This window comes from Fringilla coelebs (genome assembly GCF_963513975.1).
Source record: "Fringilla coelebs genome assembly, chromosome: 6".
In the NCBI taxonomy this organism is placed as follows: domain Eukaryota; kingdom Metazoa; phylum Chordata; class Aves; order Passeriformes; family Fringillidae; genus Fringilla; species Fringilla coelebs.
Genome location: NC_140034.1, coordinates 23,795,136 through 23,821,440, shown reverse-complemented (window position 1 = coordinate 23,821,440; position 26,305 = coordinate 23,795,136). Strand labels below are relative to the sequence as shown.

General features: G+C 40.9%; 1 protein-coding gene across 1 annotated transcript; it reads right to left on the bottom strand.

Moving 5' to 3' along the window:
- Window positions 1–3,012: 3,012 nt before the first annotated feature.
- Window positions 3,013–22,713, bottom strand: FBXO33 (F-box protein 33). The gene is made up of 4 exons (XM_084207486.1): window positions 22,158–22,713; window positions 15,684–15,794; window positions 9,460–10,145; window positions 3,013–5,516 (listed from the first exon to the last, which is right to left on the bottom strand). Exons 1-4 carry the CDS (start codon window positions 22,664–22,666, stop codon window positions 5,245–5,247), a joined length of 1,578 nt encoding a protein of 525 aa, XP_084063612.1. The 5' UTR covers window positions 22,667–22,713; the 3' UTR covers window positions 3,013–5,244.
- Window positions 22,714–26,305: the final 3,592 nt, after the last annotated feature.

Below are 26,305 nucleotides of genomic sequence, written 5' to 3'. Positions count from 1 at the left end.
TAACATGCTATAATAGATAGGTAAAGATGAATAACCATGATTGTCCACTGGAGTCCCCTCTGTTAATGGCCTCACAGGTGATCTTTCAGCTCTCAAGCTCTACGCTGTGGCAGTTCTCCTGCCATGACACTGAGGAGGAAGAGGCAGCAGAAAAGCTGAGCAACTCTCCCATCGCTCTTGAAAAGCTGGAGTGGAGTAGTGTTTATTGAGGATGTGTACAGGGGGTTTTTATGACCTGGGAGGAAGGAGTCAGCGCTAGGATATGCTCCAGCACAGCCCAGCCCTTGCTTATGAAGACATATGTCTGCAGCAAACCAATAGGAGGGGTGTGTTTTTACTGTTTCAACATGGATTTGGTTTATTAGGCTTCAGATTTTAACCAGTATTAGGAAAATGCTGGGCAGGACAAAAGCAGAATTAAAAAGTGCAAGAAGGAAGTGGCAAACTGCAGCATTAATAAGCCTTTGTCTATAAAAGGAGTTAGTGTGGTACCTCGTTCACCTCTTCAGGTTTCTGTGTGGTGCTTCCCTGGCAGGAGTGGCTGTCCCAGCAGGCACAGTGCACCCACCTGCAGCCAGGGCAGGGCTGCCCCATGCCAGGCTGCATCTAGACAGAGCCAAGCCCTGCTTTCACTGGTGACTGTACAATCTAAAGACTTCTGCCAGGAGCTGGTGGCTGTTCTGACAGTTTGGCTTCAACTTGAAAACAATGTAAGGACTCACTTCAGTCATTTGGTAAGGGACCCTCTAAGATAAAGAAGCAAACTGGTTTTAGCAAGCCCCAACTCAGCAGCAGTTCAACCACCAGCCTCCATTCTCTGCATGCACGCACACATAACACACAGTTTCAGGCTTTAATGTAAATGCAGTCACCACACCCCACAATTAGAAGTTACCAAAAAAACCTCCAGCCCACTTTTTTTGTAATTGCAAGGGAGCATTTTCTCTTGTAGCTCAGTCTTCCTGCTCCTACCATTGTTTCCATGTTGTCTTGTTTCAGCTGTAGAACTCTTCCATGGCTCACTACAATTTCTTTATCCTTTCTGCTTCTAGTTTAGCCCTCAAAGCATTTAAGTTAAGCATTTGTACTGCAGTGATTCAGTGACAGATTCTGACAACAGACATTTTAAAGCATCATCCCTGTTAAATCAACCATGTAGTTTAATGTGGCTGTTGCATCAGCTTCAGCCAATTAGTTGATGGCTATGAGTTTGCCTGAGAGACTTCACAAGGATTCTCAAAGGAATTACTGGGTTTTACCCTTACCCTTGTCATCAGCCCTAGGAGCAACCAGAACTGCCAAATACAGCCTTGCCTCTGCACAGAGAACCAGGGTACAGCGCAGAAATCCTGGGCTGATAACACTGCCATAAACTTTGTATCTCTGTTTTCTGAGCAAACACAGTGTTTTCTCCATGTGGGTTAAATATTTGTTCTAAGTTAACTCTGAAAAATTCTTTGTCCACCAAAACAGTCTATGCCCACAATGGTACTGAAAGCTGCAGGCAAAAAATAGCTGGACTAAGACAATGCAGGAATAGCTCATCCTGCAGATAGAATGGCATCATTTAAGACATTTTTACCCTCCCCAGTAGCAGTCCAAAATTTTATTTGCAAATTTGGAAGCAAGCTCAGGTTTATGTAATAGGAAGCAGGTAGATGGTAACCTGTTAAATGTAGAAAGACCACACAAAAGTGTATGTGGGGAAGCCCCTGTTCTGCCCACCCCCAAAAGAATAAGCAAAAGAACTAAGTTTTGACAGATGAAGGCTCGTGTTCCAAGCTCCTGCAGTTGAACCTAGAATGCAAAAGACTAACTTGACATTGCCATCTCTTCAGGAAATACAAAGAAACAACAAAAGTAAAACTCCTTTTGGGATTATGCAAGTTCAAAGTGATTTTGCAAAAGTTTGTATGGTCCCACTCCAAATGAAAGAGAATATTAAGATTATCTTAATTTCCTAAGATCGCTTCAGATCACTTCAGCTTGAATCCCTTCATCCTGGTATCACTAATAGAGATTACTGCTGAAAATATAGGCAGACAACCAACCCCACTTCTATCTATTCCTAAGAGAGGAGAAAAATCAAGGGTGCATTTCCCCACCACTGCTCAAGGTATGGCTTTCACCACACACTACTGCTTTACTGGACTCCCTATAATAGATTCTAGCCATCTGTTTTAGGTACACTGACTTCTTCCCTGAACACAAGCCACACCCTGTGAGCAGACTCCAGGCTGTATGAAATAAATCAGACCCGGAGCATTCCAACAATGCACAGCCATTGCTAAGAGCCAGCTCTGGCTGCAACTGCAGCGAGTGGAAGGACTGCACACCTGACTATACCCTGCTGTAGCCAAGTGGGCTGCTTATCCTGATCCTCATCGTATCTTTCAAGATTAAGTTAATTAAAACAAAGCAGAAAATAGGTTAGACCAAACAGATTAAAAACATTTATACAACAGAAAGGCAAACAGGTTAATTCCCAACTCTGTTTAGTAAGGCAGTTATCCATAAAATGCAGTAGCTTGCAGAGATAAAATTACTATTCTGCTACTGTTTAAACCAGAGGACACAGAATTTGCTGTATTTGTTTCTGGCTTTTTCTGTGTGACTTCCTGAAATCTTGAACCCTTCACAACCAAACTTCAGCTTCAGATGCTGCTGAGCAATCACCATCAGATTTATCTCCTACATAAAACTCCCTTCTGAAGCCAAGGCATGAAAGGCACTGAAACAAGTCCCAATATTTCACTTTACTGGAACATGAAAAGCTGTAACTGTATTTACCTTATCTTAATCACCCACAGAGTCTCTTCAGTATGTTGGCAAATGATCTTGCTTACTAAATCTGGAAGATCTAGGAAACTGCTTGAACAAGCAGTGCAGTTTTCCCACTTGGCAGCAGTTTGGGCTGTCGTAACATGAAGTCAAGAAGCTCGAATAAAGTCTGTGCTTGGCACGCACACACTGACCAGCCACTCTGACAAGCCTCACAGCACAGTCAGCCACTGCAGGGCACAGCAGCTCTCCAACGGCTGAGCAGACATTTCAGCTTTCATTCAGAAGGCACAGCTGTGTACTCTGAGTACGGATAAAACGTCAAACTGAAGCGTTGCAGGTATTCATATTCTATTTAATAGTGGGACACCAAAGAAGTACTACACATTTTTCTTGAGCACATTAGATTTTGATTTAAGCAATTGCAATTGATGAAGTAATTTCTCAAAAATAGTCTTCTATATTCTACAATCCACAGTTTACTGTATCAGTCTAATAGGTCATATAATGATATACTGTTTGTGCTAACTGGTCTGATCTTTAGCAAAGCATTCTTCCCGTTCCTCCACCACCCCAAAAAATGTTGACAAAATTCAGCCAAATTTAAAAAAATTGTGTGACTTATTTTAGATTTTTCTGCTGACCTAAACACAATGGGAGCTACTAGTTATACACATCTTATGAACGATGTTGCATTTTAATTCTAAAAATCTTCATGCTGATAACAATAAAGTATTTTATACAGCGATCAATTTTTAATGCTTTATTCATTGATTAAAAGAATATAACATTTAACATAAACCATACAACATCAGTCATCAATTCAAACATTCAGCTGGTTTCCTTACATTTTCTGTCAGGAGTTTTTTTTTAATCTGATCACATTTATAAGATAAAATCTCACCACATCTGGCATATACACACACTGTGCCAGTGGATTCACTCTACTGATGTACATATAAAATCCGCATGGTATGTGCTCACTGGAGACAAAACAGCGCACACCTGTCAAAAGGTCATTTTAATATAAGATGGTAAAACCATTTGTAAAACACATATAAACTTTTTCCATAAATAGAATCATATCTGGACATCTGTTGCATAAATTGTGTTTTCCAAAGCTTACAATATAGCAGCCAGGTCTCAGCACTGCTGGGCACCCACGTTGGCCACTTACTTTATTATTGCAGACTGTCCTTTAAACATTAAATGCACAACATTCGTACCACTTAAAACTGGGGTCAGGTGGAAGTCTCACAGAGACCACGTCTGTACCGCGGTTGCCCTGAAACAGTTACATCGGCTTCTAAAGCCTCTCAGATATAACAAGATTTTAAAACATACTTCATGGAATGTTCTTCATGCATCATAGCAGCTCATACCTGTGATAGAACAAGCTTTGTATTTGTTTCCTTTCCTTCCTTTACATTCACTATTCACAGTGAAACAGGTGCATGTTTGTTAAGAGTTCTGAGGTTGCTGACTGAGCCACAGCACAGCTGTGTACCACAGGTCGAAATTCGACCTTATATATTACAATCTAGCAGTATCTGGCTGGCCAAAAGTTGGCCTGCCCCTGCCAGCATGTGGGCACTTCTTCGTTTTTAATCTATTCTTTGGCAGCTGACACAGGCGCTGACAGAGAAAATCCAGTGACTTGGTTGTTAGGGATTTCACGACTAATGTTTGTTTGCAGGTGTAGACCTTTGTATTGAAATCTTCACTGTTATGCGTTTACCTCACCGGAGCGCACATTTCTTGCTTTCTCCTTTTAAACTTTGGCCCAAAGCTAACTTTTAAGGAAGATGACAGAACATGAGAACAAACAAGGAGGAGTTTGCAAAGAATCCAAAAGACTACAGCTTTATGGAGTGGATCTGTAAGTGCAGGAACCTGAACCGCTAGTGTTTCACACCGCCGCTTAGCAGCTAAGGAAAGCCGAGAATGGAGTTAAGCCATGCTGCAGAATCCGCACATGAAATCAAGCAAGGTAAGAGTCTTACAGTGAACAGCCCTGGATAGACTTCTCGTCCCTTAAGCCTATTAAGTAGCATGCTACTGGATTAAGCACACAATGACAGCATAGAGATCCACTGGGCTATGGATATGGGTATTAAAAACAGTTGGCTCCCGAGCACAGGACTCCAATAGAATAGCAAAAGAATTCAAAATGCAGTTACTCAATTAAAGTAAAGTTAGCCGGCAACCTCAGACAGCCTTTGGCTGTATCTTTGCAAGGTTTGGTAGACAAGTCCATTAACCGTGAAAACCCTAAACACTGCCACTTTCAGCTTCTAAACCAATACCCGACTACGTTCTTTGATCAAGAAGTAGAATACACATATATAATTCTATATAGCTAATACTGATTAAACACAGCACAAAAGGGGTTAATTCACACTACCAAAAAAACATAATAGGACCCTACTTGCATATGTAACCACAGGAATTGTAAATAAGGAGCTAAATGCCTTCACTGAAGCTTTGCATCTCTCTGTAAAAGTGACGGGTTGGCTCAGTGAAGACACTGAGCAGCTCTATGTCCATGACGGCGTGCCAAGGGCGACCCAATCCGAGAGATACTTGCTCAATGAAATTGTGTACTGGATCCACATCCTGATCAGCCAGTTCTCCTTGGTCGAATTCAATGCTTTCTTCTGTGACTTCCAGTACTTTCAGGTCAGAGCCACGAAGACGAGCAATTGCTATAAGATTATGAGCCCAGACTGTGTAACCTACGGAGAAAGAAAAAGTTGTTCTGTCATTTCCCTAAGGTATTTTCTTATTCTAGAACTTAATACCAGACCATCCTAGTATCTCTCCCAACCTATTCCATCATGTTCCCTCTGGCAGAATTCCCCTAAGGCATGGTAGAGGCTTTCTGGTTTCAAGTGGTGAAGCTCCCATTTTACACTCTGTATAAGTATAAAAATATTTCAGATCGTTTCATTAAACTTTTTCTCCTACTTGCAGAGCAGTGGACTACTATAAGTTTATATATAAAACTTCAAACCTCCTGTGATCTATTGTGTAGTAAAATTAGAATTTTAAAAGTGAGTTATTAATTAACTGAATGCATAAAAGGAATGCTTTAAAACTCAGCTTATGCTAGAAAAAATATTTGCTTTCATTGCTTTAGAAAGTAGACAAAAACAACAACAACAAAAAAAACAAGCCACCACCAAAAAACCAGAAAGCATGCACACAAACTGAAAGCCTCTGCAGCCTCTTCATGCCACCCCAGTGTGTGTGTTTATGTACATATTTTATATACATATATATGTAAGATAAACTACATGTATCTTGTTATTCTGTCTGAGACAAAACATAATTACAAAGCTTCCCCCTCTTGACACTAAATATTAGCATTTCTCTTTAAAAACTCCTACTCCCCAGTCACCTGTAAGCTTTCTGTAGCCTGGCTAAGAGAAAGGCAAAGTTCCTCCCTATTCAGATGCAAACCACAGAAGGGAACTTCCCTTCTGGGGAGCTCTGCCAAATCAGCCCTTCCACTGCAAAAGACAAGGCTCATTTCTGCCATGATCATCATTCTTGCAGGTGCTAAGCTTCCTTGGTAAGATGCCCAAGTAGATTCCAAGTAAAGCTGCAGTCTGCACAATTTTGAACTGGGAAACCTGAAGTGCTGAGAAGTAAAAGCTAACTGTGGTTTGGTCCTCCAACAATGCAGTTAACATGCTCTACATCATCACATATCAAAACAGATTGTCAGAGAATGAAGAAAATATGTCAAAGTAATAAAGAAAAGAAATTTCTGTTCTGTTTTCTTTTACTTCTTTCTATTGTGTCTCTGGAAGTATGTTCATTGGGGTAGGTGTTCAACAAAGAAGCCTGCACATATCTATAAGGCTCATTTTTGGTATATTAGCCATTAGGAATGCATGAATTCCCAAATCTTCAGCTGCTGGATACTTCACCTCCAACACAACCATGCACAAAAGATGAAGCTGTCTTAATCCAGGCAGCTTAATTCAGTGTCCCTTCCTTAACAGGGACATTGAGTTCAATGGAAAATTCCTTCCTGTATGATGACACTCCAGTCAAGACATGGAGCTCACACCACCTTCCAGTTATCTTGACTGTAAAGGAACTTACCAAAGAAATCCTTGAAAGAAGTGCAAGAATAAAGGAGAAAAAAAAGTCCTGCACACAAAACCCCTTTACCATAATTTGGGTAGGTATATGGCTTTTGCTGTAACTTTTTATGAGGTCCTCTATGCACTAGAACAACCATTTAATTCCCAGCTTGGTCTAATTTTAAATGAACTCTCCTTTCAAAAGCTCTGCCTGAAATTTCTTTTGTGACCTCCCAGCTGCCAAAAAGTCTCTGTCCAGCTAAGTACTCGGAGGTAAGAGGAAATGATCACTTTGCTACTGGTATCACTGAACAACAAATTTACCATGAGCACACTGCAATTTATTCTTCCTTGCTAGTAACAATTTCAACTTTAGTTTTGCTCACGGACAGAATAAAACTTCACCACGATGTTTATAACACAAAGTCATAAAAATCCATGTGGAAGTATCCTTCCCTTAAGGAGGAAGAAAAAATAAAAAAGGCCTTTGTTCTCTCAGATGGACCATGCTTTTTATTCACAGTGCCAGAACATACCACTGTGGGTATCCTACTGTCTCCATCCCATCCAAATGGTCACAGACTTTTTACAACTCTTTCTTCGGTCTGCAAGAATGTATTTAATATCTGCCTTCCTCTGGCTCCTGGACATGGACATTTCCACCATTTCTTGGTGGCAAGATGATGACTTCCCACAAAAGACAATCTCGAGGCAGCCCATATTGTGTCCTTAGCATATGTTTTCCCCTTCCTCTTTCAGTCAATGACAAGTAGATGGAAAGAAAAGCTTTTTCAAAAGCAAACTAATACCAGAAGAGGAAACACACACACATAAAAGCCTGAGAAGCACTGGAAGCTGAAGAATAACCACTTTGGGAGACAGAAGAAGAAACCAAGCACTTAAAGCAAATTATGGCACCTGGAACAAAATCACCTTTTCCTGAAGGAAACTTCACAATATAATATGACAAGTGGAGCCAAAAAAACATTACATGGTAAACCTCAGGGAATCGAAGCATGAGGCTAAGATGGTGTCCTGGATATTTCTTCCTAATAGCGTTCCATCTACATTTACTAGTCTCCAAGAATGATGCTTGCAGTACAGTACTAGAAAAGTTATGTCCACAGCTTAGAAAAGATCAGGAGGCATTGATAAGCTTAGCTAGCTTCTGCTGCAAGGAGGGGGAAAAGAAGAGTAAAGAATGCAAATCCCAACGTAACAGCGAGGTGATGTTTGGCCATTTTCTCACACAGGCAGACACAGCATCTCTCCAAAGAAAGGTGATGTAGCAATTACCATTTGCTAGACAGAAGCATAAGGGATGTTTGCTTTCCCAATACTCTGCACAGACTAATAGTTTCTACTGAATAGACACATGCTGATATGAAATGATACTTACACTAGCTTATGTTCAGATGTTTCACTAGCTTTTAAAGTTAGATAATATATTAAAGAACTTCTCTGTAGCAGGAGGATAATTTAAGGTAACACAATTTTAATTTTTTTTAAAGGTCCTCAAACATGTATCCAAATTTTAGAAGAAACTGCTAAAAGCCACACCTAGACTGGTACAATCATGTACCAGCACCCAAAATCTGTCTCACCTGGAAACTATTAAGGAGAGACAGCTCAATTGATCATGCCTTCCCTGCCCCCAGCAATGATTTTTCAGTAAAAGACCACGGAAAAAAAAGAGCAAATACAGCAGGACCTTCTGCCTTCAACTGATGGAAATCTGAATGTCCACCTCCTGATGCTGAAAGTCTCCTGTTTGTACTGAAAAACTGGAGATTTACTCCCCAAGCAGTCTGATGAAACACATTTATTCTTAAGCAACACAACAGCCATTGCTTAACTCCTTCACGCATCAGCAAACTTGGTCTTGGTAAGCTGATTCCAGCACAAATTAAAAAAAACGTTATTCTGTATTATTTCAGTTTTGGGTGTCTTAAAATTTGCCAGACTGCTGTAACTTCTACCACCAAGTTCTCTATTGATGACAGAGCTGAATAAATTCTAAAAGTCATTTGCTACTATATGGCAAATAAATAAGTGGGATAAACCTAGCTCTGGTATTACTGGTGAAACCAACAGTGAGGCAATCCTCTCTACATATTTTTCAGCCTTCATCTGCTGGTAGTCTTACTGAATTGGTAACACATTTCTTCTTCTCAGCTTTGGGGCACTTAACCCATGTTATTTACAAAGAGGAAGCAAAATCATCCAATCTTGCCAGCACATGAGCTCACAGAAAAACAGCAAATGTTTTCAGTTCACATACACATAACTAGTCACTTAATGGAACTTGCACAGGGCAGACTGCTTGTAGATAAGCCTTCTGGAATGCTCACTTCTTAAGTTACCCTCATTTCTATGAGGAGTTAATAAAATCCTATGTGACTTCTCAACAGAGGTTAGTAAGACACAAGCAGGTTTAAAACTCATATACAATGAACACCTTCAACAAAAGCATGTATAGAACAGTGCAGCAGCCTTCTGTACAACAGGCCACTATGATTAGAAAGGCTGAAGGCTTGTAAGCATTTAAAAGTCACATACTATGCCCATGCAATGTGTTACCTACCATGAACAGCTAGGAGAGACAGTCTCGTGCACCTCCAGGCTAATAAGACAAGTGGATCTTCATTCCGGTTGTCACTGAGATCTGGGAAGGCAGACATATCTATCACATCATTCATTAGTATAAAATGAGTGAGGAACTTGTCATACTGCCTGGATATGAGATCAACAACAGCTCCTGAAACACAAGTGACATAGCTGTCAAAGTGAATCCTCTCTAGGGGGATACTGGGCTTAAGAATCCTTAACATATCATCACTCTTGACATCAAAAGCCATTATATAGACCCGAAGATTAGTGCTGTTGCGAGTCAGCGCCTGCCAATTCTCATCTTTTGGCATATTGTCCAATGACTTGTGCATTATGGAAACACTGTGGACCAGGAGAGACAGTCGATGCAAAGGCACATGGTTGCTGTCAGCCAGGACTCTTGCCATTTCAGCTGTAAAATCACAGAAATCCAAAGCGAGCGAACGCAGGTTCACAAAGCGCTCCAATTCAACCGCAGTGATAAGAGTGGTATTACCAGGGATGTGGTTGTCCAATAAGCTCAGATGTTCCATGGTGTTGGCTATGGGGTTTGATAAGGAGGACAATGATGTGGGAGTTACTATTTGCAGCATTAACCCACAAGACAGCCATTTCAATTGCCTGCTATTGCCTAATATCTCTTCAAACAGCTGTTGGATTCTGTAAGTAAACAAAACAGACAATGATCCTATTAAACATGGTTTAGTCTTACCAACTGCGTACCATTACATTTTTTTATTTAAGAATCACTCTTCCTTCATTTATAGCCTTATTCTGGAGGAAGATGCTATCATTACAGTTCTTATGAACTGCAACTAGACTGCAGACCTCCCAGAGCATTTTAACATCAACTGCACTTAAAAGGTTAAAATTGTAAACTAAAAGAAATAGGTACTTTGTCTTTCAAAAACGGTGACACGCTATGAACCTTCACTTCATGTATTTTCCAGAAAGTATTTCACACCCTCCCACATACATTTTAAGGTTATGCAAATAAAAAACCTGTAATGCTTTTCAAATGCAGCTCTTGTTTTTAAAACCACCTTTTTGTATTTCCTAACTTCTCCAGAACTGCAAATTTAGTAAGGAAAAAAAGTAATGAAATGAAAGGTGACAAACTTGATTTTGAGAGTAAGTTAGAATGATGTGAAATTACCTGCTTGCTTTGCTCATTAAAGGGTAAAGAACAAACATAAAAGAAGATTCTTTAAATAATTCCAAACATAGAACTAACTGGATTTCCAAGAGCCAACAAGTTCATGTTTTACCAAAACAACTTGGACCCAGTAACATTTCAATCTCAAATTATCAGTGCCAGATTATTATGAACTTATTCTGATGCTCTCACTTCTCTTACCCCTTTTTTTAAAGATAATAGATGTTCTTTACGTTAAGATATTTTGTTCAAGAATGCAACAGATTTTAATTTCTCAATATTAAATTCAAATAGTACAGTCACCCTCTAAAAACTTTCTCCATGTAAGTATTTTTCCAGTCTCCATTCCAAAACTGTAAAGGCCCAAAAGAGTCCTCCTGTCCAAATGGCAAGTGTTCTTTTAGCATATTAGACACATGTGTAGGTAAGTATTTGATCTCAAGCTCTGGTCAGCATTACAGAGAAGCAGTTGAGCCAGGCTACGACATCAAGAAATAAGATGCCATAAAACCATAAAATATCAAGCACTAAGATCCAGTATAAAAACAGCAGAAATTTTTGTTCCCCAAATCAGGTAATGGTTTTGCACAGAACACTTACTGCTATGAGGATCTGTATAGTTTATATATCTAAGAAAAAAAATTAAAAAATTTTATTCTCATCCACGTAACTTTAATAGAGATAATGTCCAGGCAAAATTAAAGGTTTAGGCCAGTATCCTGACTGACAGCACAGAAACACTAGCACCTTAAGGTGACAGAACAAGGAAAGCACATGGGGCAATTTATCAAATATCTCTCTAGTTTCCAAAACTTTTTAACTCAATTCTGAGCAGAGGTGGCTTTATGTATTTTGCAACTCTCAGAGACTTCAATTCCACAAATTCATCCAGGTTCTTCCCTTAGGGAAGAAAGGGTTTAGCAACCATAACACCCAATAATAAAGAACTTTGCAATGAGATTATCTCCTCTTCTTGCTTGCTCTGAACCTCTCACCTACTACCTTTGATGCCCCATAACCCTTCTGCTGTAATGAAGTTAAAAGATCAGTCCTCATTCGTCCTCTCTCTTGGCAAATCCTTATTCATCCCCTCCCTTGCCTACATGCACTTTCTTCCTTCTCCTGTGGAGGTGCTAGGAGCGAACTCAGCAAGGCCTGACTTGACCCAGATGGAAAAACTGGTGTGGTTACTGTATTTATTTTAAAACTCAGTTCCCAAGGTTTTACCTAGGACAGTCATCAGGTAAAAAGACTTCAATATTTCCAGATTTCTCCAAATATTTTATTTAAAATTGAGGACTCACAACTGTGACACAAATGAAACTGTTTTAAACAACAGGCAAGACCCAAAGAACAGTGTCGTTTTTCTATTTTATTCCTAGATTTATTTAGAGTTAAGAAGAACCTTATTTGATCCTGGCAATGTTTGTTTCATCATTATTCTTGCCAATGCTTAATTGAAGGCAGATTATCTCACAATCCCCCAAAGAAAAAAATTCTACCACAGCAATCCCAAATTTCTTCCAAAGACTCTTCCCTCTCCCTATACACATCTACAAAAGATGCTGTAATGGTTGCAGCAGTGGTAGGATTTATTTTGTAATAGTCCACATAATCAATCTTAATAGTGCTTTTAATATTTTACAGAACTGTTGAAGACAAATTAATTTTGAGGTCTTCAGTAGAATACTACCATCTATACACCTCACTGCACTAAAAATCTGCTTAAATTGGATTCTCATACACCTTAAACATCTGAGCTTAGAAAAATACTGTTTTAGTGCCTACAAAATTTAATAAAAAGAAATATGACCCAGAACTCTGCAGCTCTAGGGTAGCTTTTCTCTCCAGTGGGAACTGCAGTAAAAAACTTCTTAAAAGAGAGAGAATGATTTAATGCAATCAACTTTTTATTGCAAACATCAAAGTATTTACACAAGTATGCAGATTCGTGCTGCTACTCTAATGACCTGTAGGTCCTAAGAAAGCTTTCTACAGTTTTTAGCCAGTCAGAGATCAAACATGTCAAGAGGGAACATTTAACAGCAATAATTTCTGAATTGTTTTTAGTACCTGCTTTTTAAAAAGGGCAGACAGAAAGCACTATATAAGATAGAAGAAATTAATTTTAACATATTTCAAATAATTTTTTTAACAGCCTAGCAGGTTTGGTTTTTTCCTCCCCTGCAAATTCTTATGCACATTCTATTTTTCATAAACAGATTGCAACTAACTGGAGTGTGCAAAAATAGCCTGAACCGCATTCTAAAAAATAGACACGTGAATTCTTGGAAATTAACACCTACTTTATTACCATATTAATTTTACCTCAACCACCCAGCAGGTACTACAACATTTATGCTAACTTTACACAATCATTTCAAAGCTCACTTATAAAACTGAAATTTGAGCGTATAACAGAAAATACAAGCAGAACTCACTCAGCACATGCCAAAAAGCAGTGCAGCCTACTAATGTCTCAACGAGTGTCATCAGCCCACTTTGCTCCCTGCAGGCAGCAACTATGGGATGGTCACCTTTGACCTGTAACCTACACGTTATTATAGTGAAACAAACAACTTAAAAAATAAATTTTTTTTTAAATGTACTGTCACAATAAATGCCCCAAATGGTGTTTTCATCCAGAGGACAGACCAAAGCCTGACTAAACAGGCACAGTTAGTGTTTAAGCTCTCAAACCAGTCCTAACCAGAACTGAAGCACAACCTTGGCTCTGGACAGGAAGCAGACAGATTACTAAGATCCATATGGAGGCCATTTATTAAATTAAATACTATCAATCAAAATATTTTGTTTAATAACAGAGGCTAAACTGGTTCTTTTGGAAGCTAAGCTATCTGAACCACACGGATCAATCATGAGAAGCAGATTTCAGAAAGCCAGAATTTTAGACAACTACCCTTTATTCAACTCAAGACAAATGAACTGCTTACATTGAGCATCCCAACATCAAGAAGAGCTATAAAGAGAATTTTAGAAAGTAACCAGGGACACACATGCTGTACAGAAAAGGAATAAGCATCACAAACTCATGCAAACGTGTGTTTTTGAAAATATGCTCCAAAGCTCCTCTGCCTCAGGAAAACCCTTAGCCTTAAACCTGAGGAAGCATCCTAATGGCTCTGTAATAGCTGAGATTCCACCTACAGTCTGTTACATGCAGCTCAAAGTCAGATTTCAGGAATCATAACTTTTTTTTCCCTGACTGCTTTAATTACAGAAGTTTCTGAAACAGCTAGTAAGGTTCATCACCATGCAGGTTCCAAAAATCCTCAACTACAAGTAACACTGTCTCCAAAGGTTGCTTTACACCTTTCACTGTTAGTTATCAGCATTCACGTTTTGCAACTTACTGATGCAAACCCCAAGTGCAAAAAACAAGGCTAAGAAGCCATAAAGATTTGCTTTCTGAACTAAGTCTGCTTTTAGCTCTCAAACTTCAGTCAACTGAATAAAACAGTCAGCTTTCCTTTAACTTAGACAAGGACTAGCAGGTCCCAAATACACTGTTCTATTCTAGAAAAAAAACCAGCCTACCAACAATAACCACCCCCCCCAAAAAAGAAACAACAAAAGAAAACACCACCCTCCCAAAAAAATCCAAAAACCAATGAAAGAAAAAACTCACAACAAGAAACAAACAAACACAAAAACCCAACACCAAAATTAACTAAACTAAAAAGAAGTAGCATTTATTTGCTCACTCCAAAATGTGCAAATGATAATATTAATCTAAAAGATGAACAAGTTAGATAATCAGTTTTGAATGGTTTATGGCTCCAAAATGTGAATACTTGCTTGAAGAAACATTTGACCATGCACTCAGCTGAGTAAACACCTGCTTAGATGGCACCCTTCAAGTCCCTTTGCAAAGATTTGATTATATATTTATACTTTCACAAAGGGTATCAAATAAAGGAGCTTTTACCAAATAAGCCTTTTACCTGCACACAGCACAACAGTACATATGTTAGACAGAATCACAAATTGCTACAAGTTCTGCACTGGAAACATAACAGATGAAAAAGACACAGTATGTGACTCACAGCTCTATTTGCACTGGTTTGCAAATTTAGGTCAGGACCAAACATTCAGTTTGATGACTGCGTTCACATACATAATTAATCTGATAATATACCTATACTGGTTCTAAAAGTCACTCAAAACAAAAAATAGTAAAGACCTAGAGCGGCTGTATTTATTCTACTCCCAAGCTACTGGGTGAAAGATGTTTAAATTAACACAAATTAAAATTATGGTATTCAGGTTTTATTGTATCAGAAGTTTTAGCAGTACTGCTAAAATAGCTAAGTCAGCATCACTCCCTCTGTGGTAATTTATTCCAGAAGTCAATAGCTCTTTATAGTGTATTTAACCTTTTCCAAAGAAGAACAAGTAACTATTTGGATTATAAGCATTCAAGCACTGTCCTGTAATGTAATAACAGCAAGCTAAAATACACCTCTGAACTAAGCACACTGAGAGCTGTGATCTTTCAGGAATTCTGCAAATACAGAACCTAGTTTTCATATGCAACTTGAACTAAGTTGTAGCAGTTCCATGTTTCAACAGTTTCTCTGTTTCTCAAGTTTTGAGCAAACTTGAATGAAAACATAAACACAAATATGTTTACAACTCTTGGAAAATAAAACAGATTACTTCCTTTTCTAAATTTTTTCATGCACAGCAATAGTAAGAGGTGCTGGTAACAGCTCCTCACCCCTCCTCCCCTTTTGTGGCATTAACACAATATTGTTTCCAGAACACAATGAAAAGAGTAAAGAAAGGATTCTCACCCTACTGAGAATGGAGGGAAAAAAACCCAACAAAAATATAACAGCCACAAAACCAGACTACTTCATGTAAATAGCAGGAACAAGAATTTAGATTTTCAATCTGGTAAAAAACTGAAAGCTTCTCAGTCATATATTTCAGGAACTTCTGTATTCTGTCATCTATTTTTATTATTTTCATTATTATTATTATCATCCTGTATTTGATAATTTACAAATATAACTTACTGCTTAATCTTCTTGCCATCAGGGTCAACCTTTCCAAGGTAAGTGTTTGATATAGTTCCATGTTGCTGCAGAATGCTTATATCCCCAAAGAGACTTAACTTCTGGAGGTTCCTAGGAAACAACAAAATAAAAGGAATCTGTACACAAAACTAAAATGGTGTGGGAAATCATTCTGGATAAGACAAATGCAGTCAATAAACCCCACTATTACATGGAACACACAGCCTGTGTTGTGAAACTTACTGTCCTGGAATGCAGTCACAGAACTAGAACTAGAGCAGAACTAGAGCAAATGAGACTGAAGTATAAAGGGGAAGAGGACTACACAAACTGCTGAAACCAGCTGTAAGAGCAAATACTGCTTTTCAGTCAGCACTGGAGTATTTTCAGCAAGCCTGTAGTGCCACAAAGAAAGCTCAGGAGTGGTTTCATACAATTTTTAATTATTGGAAAAAGTGTGTTAAGTGTCACAATGAAAACATCAAATACTTATTCCTTTCAACATTTAACACTGCATTTAATGCCCAAATAGTACACAACCACAAACAACCCTGCCTCAGCCCTTACATCAGCTGGGTTACAAATGGGAGCCCAAACCTGCCTCAATCAAGGCATCACAAACCTCAGACAGGAAAAGCAAAAGCTCCCCACACCCAAATCAGTGTCTAATTCCTGTTATATCAAAGTAGGGGAAGCTTTTCTAATATTCCCCATCAGTAAGGGATAGTGGTCCATCACGACATATGATTTTAACTTTTAGAAGGGATACCTAAAAAGAAGTGAAAGAACCTCTGAATTCATGCTGAACATGACACAGTGCACTAGACAGTCACTTTTCCTTTCCCTAGTTCAGTTTTCTGACTTGCATCTTTTCTACTCCTAAAATAGATCAAGAAAGAGGTATTCAAATGACTGCAGTTTTAAAGTAGCTATGTAGCATTTATTATTATTATTTTTGTAGCTGACTAAGTTCTGGGTCAACATTTCTTTTATTTATATAGGCTATAAATTAGATTTACTTCTAACATGCAAGGACTAGTCCGCAATTGATAATTAACAAGGCAGAAACTCCAGTTTCACCACAAATGGACACATAAATTAATCCTAAACAGTAGATGCCAATTAACCTGTAGCTCACAATTACATGAGTTACCATAAATCCTTATTTCTTTTGGCTCACAAAGCATATACTAGTATTGCAAATCAGCCTTGAGGAAAATGCAATATGATTACCATGCTCAAAGCATAGGGAAGCTTTGGTACAGTTCACTACCTCCACAGTACAACCTGATATTCTACCAAGAGAAGACGTGGGCAAAAAAGGATTAAGTAGCCAAGTTTTACATTTTTTAGTAAGTATGAAATGCAGTCTATAATTGTTATTTACCATAAATCATAATTTACCTGTTTCGAAGTTCCTGTATTCAAAAACAGCACCCTGATTCCCTGAAATATACCCACTGCTACTTTTTGCACCTGCTACTTTTTTCTATAGGAGAACAACAACTTAACAGCAAGATCCACAAGCTTCATACAAAATCTTACAAATACTGGAGTCAAATACCTAGAATTTAAAACTGTGTCTGAAATTCCAAACATTTAATATTTCATATTTTAAATACAGGCCTAGTATACCGATGAGCCTTAAAATATGATCAATATTCTACAAATCTCACTAAGATATTTGGCCTGACAGAATAAGCCTGGCAGGAAAACTTAAAACACTGGCACACCCAACTTGAGAGTATTTTGGGCTCTTTTTTCCTCAAAAGCTGTAAGAGATTGGTATGACAGGGAAGTAGCAGAAACCTGCACCAGGTGTGAAAAGTAGTGTTCACAGGCATTGCTAAAAGTAACCTTCATCTTTTGATCTTGGTGACTTATTTATGAGGGTCAAGAGCCAAAATGCAGTCTCAAGAACAGCTCTGAATCACCTCCATATTCATATCAAACCCAGGTCTTGGCTTGTGCCACTCATACCGCCAGCCAATGCTACAGTAGGATGTAGGCAGGCATTAACAGGACCACCAAAGCACAGCACGCATGGAACACTAATTACTAGCACCCCATGCATTTTTACTTCATCTTTTTGACTGCCATTTCATGCAGTACAGAGACAAATGGAAAAGTCCTCTGCCTAAAAACGTAACCAATGACAATATCCAATTATTTTTCCATTCACAGTATAGTTATTACCATCAACAAATCTGATCACAGTTCAACACAATGTTAGATTTTTGCTACTATTTGCAGTTTTATACAACTCCATGACATTCACCTCACAGCTCATCTTCTTTTCAGAGAGTCTGTAAAGTGATTGCAATTTAAATAAAATTATTTTAAATTTACTTATCTTTTCTAAAAGTCATAATGGCATCTTAATCCTGTATAGTATCCATACATAACAGCAGGGGGAAAACTTGTGTTTTGGAAGGATTTCAAAAACATTTATTTTCCACTAGCTCAAATAGCACACTAGAAATAATAAGCTTCCTACTAGGCGCCATCTTCAATTTTGGTTGGTCTTTTTTAATACCCAATTTTTAAAAAGCACAAAATGTCCTTGCCTTACATTCAAGGCGAACAAAGTGGCAAGGCACATATTGTATTACTACACTAGTTTCTGCCAGTTTCAGCTGCCTGTTTAGACCAATAGAAAACAGTCATTAGAAAACATCAAAACCAGATGCAGTCTACTGCTTTGAGCGATTCACCAATTTTAAGTAACTCCAAGAGATACCATACTTCAGCAAGACACCACAGTTTTATAGTAATCTGCATTTTTGTTTCCATAGCAAAGATCAAACAAGTCAGACAATTTAACACGCTGCAGAGGAAAAGAGGGGTGTGTGTGTGTCACTACCTTCCTTTGTAAGCAAGAAAGAAGGAGTAGAGGAGATGATACTTTGGTATCTTAGAGTTACATAAAAGAACAGGATTTTCCTACTGAATGATCACAAGGTGCTTATTAGCTGTTGTATGCACATAAGTGCAAACAGAAAGTTTGTCACACTCCCACCCTGTCTTCTAGAACTCAGTTTTGAAAGATCAGGTCAAGAAAGTGCAGATCATGAGGATTTAAGAAACATCATCCCCACCCACACCCTTTCTAGTAAGTAGAACATCAGCTTTTAAACAGTTATAAGCTTTGTTATTTTCCTACATTTGCTATCATAATCATAAAAGCTTATGGAAAAGTTACAGATCACTATAAACGCTATTTTAGTACCTTTTCATTAAATAAATGATAGACTCTTAGAGCTCATCAAGGTCCCAGGCATATTACTTCATGTGCTGCCACCCACAAAACAACTTGAACTCTGCTTCAAATATGAGACAGACCTTGAACATACCTTTTTGGATGGTAACTGGCTGGCAGCAGGAATACTTGTCAAAAAAATTTCAGTTGTTTTTAAAACAAGTTGCAAAAAAGTTGTTATTTCCTTAATTCCATCAGAAACAGCAAAGGTCACTCCAAAATATTTTTCTAAAGACTTTAACACATAGATTTGCTTAGAAACTAGCAATTTTATGTTGTACAGAAAATGCTCTTAGTAGCAAAACCATACATCATTCTCCTCTAACCAAGAGAGCATTTAGAAATTTCATTACTTTTAGTAATTACTTTTCTTAGGTCCTGCAGTATTGTAAATCCTCAAGGAAATCTGTGGCCATTTAAAATACATTATTTTTCTTGCAAGAAGGAAGGTTGCTACTGCATTGCTTAATAATAAATTTAAAACCCCAAACCAACACTATTCAGTTAATAAACAGCATCACAAAGGCAGATTTCTTCCTTTTCAGTTCTGAAGTGTAAAATGGAACATTTTTTGAACTTATCTGCCAAAAAGTTATCATAAGGGCTGACAGGAGTTATGAAAGACTGCCCTGTTTTAAACTTAATTCCAAAAGGAATGCATTTACAGTGATTCAGCCACTGAAGAAGTTTAAAATTTCCATTTACATTATTTTGGAAATTACAATTGCTATCTTGTGTACCATGAAATACAGTGAAAACAAGAAGGAACTATTAATAGCCCTTGAGTTACAGATAAATAAAGAGCAGAGAAATTAATTACGGACTGCAGTCCCTCCTTAGATGAAACTAAGCATCAAGCAGGTGACAAGGTCTCTAGTTTAGACATTAGGTGGTCACAGTAAGAACTAAGTAACAATTTGGCATATGTTAATACTCCTCCTCACCTCTTTTCAATCTCAAAAATCTACTTAAAGAACTAAAACCCAGTGTTCTACCTGAGAACTAATAATTTATAGGTAGTTACTTTGCAAGGAAAAAAACCCTCAAGCATCAAAATAAACTAAAAACCTAGTCTGTTTCAGGGAAAAAAATGAGTCTATTCTGAAAGTAAAACTGAAAAAAGATCAAGCATTTAATGGAAATTATGCCACTCTTCCCCCAATTTTTTAAATGCTCATTTAAAAAAAACCTGCTGTAATAATCAGGTGCCCTGTGTTCCCCAGTCATGCATCATTCATTTCAAGCCAAAAGAGCAGCATATAAATGATTTAGAGACAGCAAGAGAATATGGCAATGCAAAATCCTATCAAAACTTTTCTTCCCTGTTTTACCACCAAAATTATACTAATCTACCAGAGAACAGATACTGGAGAAACAACTACTTCTGCACAGTGTTTTACTGCAGTCCTGAGTCCCACTGTGCATATAGAATCTGTAAAATGAAGTTCAGAAAGCAAGTATCCTTGTACAGATTTGAGATAAGGCCATGGAGAATTTTTCAAAAGAAAAAGTGTATCAAAAGCCTTCTAACATTGCAGTTAATTTTGACAGCCTCCAACTTCAGTGAGGAAAAAAAGAAACAATTTTGTTTTCTAACGACACCCCCGTGCAACAGCTCCTATAGATACTACTCTTAAAATTCCAAGCCCATGTCATGATATCTGTCTCAGATCAGACAATCACCACAATCACTTCAACATTTTTTCCTCTAATAATACTAGCTGGATTTCCCGCAGATTCAACAGTTAAGTGAAACCTCCTGAAATGCAAGAGAAGACCAATCAAGACAGACGATCACGATTCACACACCAAGGATTCATATGGCAAGGAATAAATTAAGACAAAGGTGAGCTGGACTAACGAGCTGTTTTCTGAAGTGAGATCTGTAACTTTCAGCCGCTGCAGCTGCACCACAGGAAGTACCTGCTGGGGGCAACAGAGCAGAGGAACTGAAAGCGAGACTTCACACACCACATTTGCATTCATCGCAAACCAACGAGGAACTGCATTTAAAGTTCTCTTGCTTCAATTCAAAATAAAGACACAAGGAAGGCCTCAAGCTACTCTCTCATACCTCTGGAATCAAAGGGGGCAGTAACAAGATCGTGACTCAGTTGCAGACAATTTTCTAAAGGCCATCCACAAGGTTTAATTCATCCTAAAGAAGCCCTGAAACACTTGCAGCTTTTTTTCTTCCCTTGATAGGCGAAGCTATATTCGCGCAGAGGGGAAATAATATTAACTATTTCCTATTCTAAAACCTACATGGCTTTCCAAAGTAATCATAACCTAACTGTAACATCCTTGCTTTCCTTACATGCTGACTAGAGGCCATATATTAGGATATCTGATTATCATCTTATTATCTCTATCACACCCCCACACAGGGAAGAGAACACAAGTATTCTTGTCTTAAAGACCTCAAAGCTGAGGAAATTATCTAACCTGCCAAAGTAAGTGTGTGAAAAACAAGTCTTAAATACAAACCACAGGAAAATATTTCTATCATTCAAATTCAATTGGGCCAAGAAAGTCCTACACGTGAACATCTTTTTCAATAAACAAAAGAACATAAAGCCTCCTCAAACCTCAGATAAGCAGTTAAAACGAGAGGTGGCATGAAAGCTCAGCTTTTCTACAGCGAAAGACCTCATAGCTGGAAAGGTGAAGGTATTTTACCCCGGCAGTAATTCAACTCGCCAGAGCTGTAATTTTAAGTCCCCCTTACTAGTTTCTCACTACATACTTTTTTGCAAAGCATACACATGATCTAAACTCTGTCCGTAGTAAGGCTTATTTTAAGTGAGAAAACTGACTTGTTATGCAGTAAATTCAGACTCCTGGCTCTCACTTGCTCCGCTCGAGCTGCATTCCCCGCTTCCATCCAAAAGATGAAGAACTTTTTATTACTGCAGCTGTATTTGTTTAGCGTACCGACCAGCCGCTCGCCAACTGCACGTCTGAGCGTCAAGCTACACTATATGATAAAAATTCGGTAGTTTGAAGCGGCGCGTCCCCGTTTCTGCCCAACTCACAGACTCTCTCTCTCACACACACAGAGCAGCTCCGAGCGCAGCCCCAGCACGAACCGGCCGGCGCCGGCTCGGGCGTTGTTTCCGCCCGCAGAAACCGGCGGGACGGCTGGACCGGGCCCCGCGCGGCTCGGGGGGCTCCGTCTGCCCCCACGCCCGGCACCGCCGCTCCCCCGGCGGTACCTGTTGTTGCGGACGCTGCTCAGGACGCACAGCACCAGCTCCAGGTAAGTCCTCAGCAGGTCGAGCCAGCGCGGGCTCAGCGGCGGCGGCGCCTCCCCGTCCCCCGCCACCGCGGCGCCCTCGCCCGCCGCCGCCCCGCCGCCGCCGGTGGGGTAGTTGTCGGCGGCGAACTGTACGCGGAGCTCACGGACGAACCAGCCGCACTTGCGCATGAGGAACTCGAGGCGCGGGCGCTCGGCGGGCGAGACGCGGAGGCTGAGGCGGAGACGCGGCCAGAGCGCCGGGTAGAAGAGGCACTCCCGCCAGTGCGAGCAGGCGGCCGAGGCCCGCAGCCGGTCGGGGGCCGCCAGGAAAGAGAAAATGTGGACCACCAGCTCGCTGGGCAGGGAGCCGGCGCCCACCGCCTCCCCGCACACCGACATCCCTGGCGCCGGCCCCAGCCCCGCGGCGGCGGCCCCGGGCGGCGGCCCCGGCCTGGCCTGCGGCTCCTGCGACACAAACAACAACATCAATGACACGGCGCGGGGGGGCGGGCGCCGGCTGGGACGCGCCTGCTGCCGGGACGCACCACCCGCGCCACCGCCGAGGGGGAGGTGAAGGGGCGGAGCGGCCGCTACCACTGCCCGGCACGGCGGGGAGAGGTGGGCCGGACCACCCAGCCCTGAGCGTAGCGTGCGAAGGAAGACGCCGCCGGCGGCGCGCTCTGTTTCTGCGGGGCGGCCAGAGCCGCCGCGGCGGAGGGAGGTGGGTTCACCCCGCGGGGAAAATGGAACGTGCCGGCGGTGGCCTGTGAGGCGGAGCCGGCGCGCCCGCCCCGCGGGGGACGTTGGCCGTTCCCCCACCCCCCCTCCCCCGTGCCGGCGGCGCGGCCCCCCCGCTCCCCGCCCCTCCGGCGGCTCCCAACGCAGTGCGGCGGAGGCTCCTGCCCGGGGCGCGGCCCAGGACCACTTTCCCTGCGGGATCCACTGTGGGAGCGGCGGCCGCTGCCGGGGGGCAGGCGCAGGACGGCCCCCGGCGGGCGCGCCTGCCCTGCGCGCCCGGTGTTTAGGAAAACTTGGAAAGGGTGTCTGGGATGTCTGGTGGCGGCGGCGCCGAGGCCCGTATGGGACGGCACGTACGCCTTTGAGCCAGCAAAATTACCTCAGCAGCATTCCTGCTGCTGCCGCGGGAAACGCGCTGACTACGCAGGAAAGGTGGAGCGCGGCAGAGTCCGACATGTGACAGAACCGGGTGCGAGCCTGGGGCGATACAGGAGAAAATGCTCCAAATCTTGGTACTCTCAGCTTCTTAAATCTCACGCGCTTTTATAGCACCCGTGCCAACATCCGCTGTAGGAGTGCAAGGGTGACTTCTGTGCATACAGAGTTTTGAGAGAATTTAAAAGTCTTACATGCTGATGCTGTAAAGGCTGAACAACAAAGTGCTGATAATTGCATGCATTTTTATAATTAAAAAACAACTTATAGAAATAAAATTGAGTATTGTCAGTATCTTGGAAAAATGGACACAGTTTCTATAACAAATTTATATTTGAGTGTTCAGAAATGTACACACAAAATAATAAAAGATGTGCTAATAGAAATGAAGTCTAGGCTCCTCTGTATATGGAGTAGGCACACATTATAACCTGATTCATTAGCAACCAAATCTAAACCAGCTCTCTCCCTTTACTCCATGACTACCCGTTTTTGCTGTCTCACAGCAGGGGTGAAAAAACAGCACCACTTATCTTTTCTTGAATCTGGTCCTGGGGGAAATGTGTCTTACATTTCCCCTTGATTGGAGACAAGGAGCCTGTAGAGGCAGATGTTACTATGAAAGTTAAACTATAGGAAATTCCCATCCAGTTCCCTCATCAGGGACCGGTGCTGCTTCACACACCTGCACAAGTGATTTGAACCAGCACAAACAACTCAGGTAAGTGCTGTGCTACTCCCGCTGTGGATTCCACCAAAATTCCCCAGGCAGTTAAGATGCAAGTTCTGCAGCAGCCAAACTCATCTGGCCTAGAAGGATGCAAATGAAAGGAACTTATGCGCCTACATGTCTCCATATTTTAATATCTACTCAACGACTCCCCATTGTTGAGCTGGTGATGAGTCAAAGGACTTCCAAGATTACTGAGTATCTTAATGTAAAACAGCATCAAGCTTTATGATTCAGTTCCTTTGGATTACCAAAGTGGCATCAAGAAAAATTGGTTTATGAAGTTAGTAGTTCTGCATTTATTGTTACCTTTGTTGGATTGTATTGGATCAGTAATAAAATGGCATACTGAGTTAAGGAAACTTTCCTGTCTGACCATCCAGGAACTAGTCTGGCAGTCACACTCTCACCCATCTAAGCTGAAATCCCTTCCCAGTGGGCAACCCCAGTGAGCCTGACTCGCCGCACACCCCCATACTCACACAGTCAGACAAGGTTTCCTTACCATCTCAATGCCAGGTTTCCCACAGCAGAGTCTCACTGCTCCCAATCCTTAAAATAAGGATTCAATCTTGATGAAATAACTAAACAGCTTGAGCTGGGATCCTGAACAAAGGAAACCCTGGGTTTTTATACCCTCACAATCTAAGCATGGGAACATTTGGGGGTCCTTGGCTCCTGCCATGTCTCTGAGTGTCTGGTCACCTGGCTGGGCCACAGGTCCCCGAGCTTGTCAAAGGGTTGGCAGTTCACAGCCTCTTGCCTCAGTCTTCAGCCATCCAGAGAGCTCAATCTGCAGCTTACACTGCAACTGCAAACCAAGCTACCTGCACTGAATATATTCCTCAATATATTTCCACAGTACAGTGAAATGGTCTTTTACTGCTGCATGGCCATTTAATGAGCTCCAGCTTTTTGGGACTGTGTTAAAATATTCAGTCTCAGAAGCTATTACTTTCAGTTTTGTAAGCTTAAATAAATTAATCTGCCCAAAGTTTCAGGCCACCTCAGCTGTGGCTGAGTGGTCCAATATGATAAATGCCAGACTTTACAGATTCCCTGATAGAATCCATCTGCAGGGCCAGTATGGCACTGAGGCAGCTCAATCTCCGGGGCTGTTGATTCTGGGTGTTGAATCATTTTTCCCTGCCTTGTACAACAGAAATGTGCTTCAGCTTGACTGAAAATTGATTTCACAGTGCAGGCTTTTGTTAGTATTAATGCAATGCCTGCAAGCTGGTGGGATAATTACCTCAGAAAAAGACATGCATCTAACTTGCTTGCAGATTTTATGGAGTTACCATGTGGCTCCAGCAAGTAGCTGGTCAATAGTCTTTTTGCTGAAGCACTAGGCTGTTAGTATGACTCCTCCATTAAGCCACTCACTGCACATTTAAAGCTGAGGGAGATAACTGTGAATCTTTATCCTGCAAATTAAATTTTCAAATGCTCCGAAAGGCAGTGAAGCCATATTGCACATGTTGGAGGGACTGGAATAAAGAAACCATTCCAAAGTAGTTAAAGACAAGGGATGACAGCCATTTACCAAGTGACCACAGTTTTTTTTCACAGTCCACCGTGGATCAGAAGAGGCGGTGCTCTGAGGGAGCCTCAGGAAACCTGATTTTGCTAGCCTTGACAGCTGCTGTTGGGTTACTTCCATAGCATGAGGGTGTTCACTGCCTATCAGCACCAGGATCAGGACTGTGCCACGGGCAGCTGTGCTGGCATGGGTGTCAGTAGTCACATATGGCTCCAAAGCTACAGGTTAGCCATAACCGAGTTAAAGTTCACAGGACCTGAAGGTCACTGATGCAGCTGCTAATGTCAAGACCAGAGGATGCCTACTTCTTCAGGTGCTCTGTCCTGGTCACGTACAGATAACAAGCTGAAACCAAAGTGCAAGTTTTTTAAATTATTTTTTAGGTACAATGCAAAGAGATGCACGTCTCTGGAATTACTAACTTGGCATATCTTTTTTGTGAGCTACAGTGAACTCCTGGAGTTTTCCATCACTAGCTGCAAGAAGAGACAGAACAGCAAGTCAGAGCAAAGCAGAAACAGAAACAAAGTATTAGTAGGAAACCGGTGTTTCCACGTGTGCTGTAACAAACTGGGATAATGTGTCTTCCGTGTTGATTTATGTGGAAAAAAGGAGCTCAGCAGTTGTACGTTTTCATGAGGTTCCGGCATAATCTTCACCTGTACAGTAACAATCCATA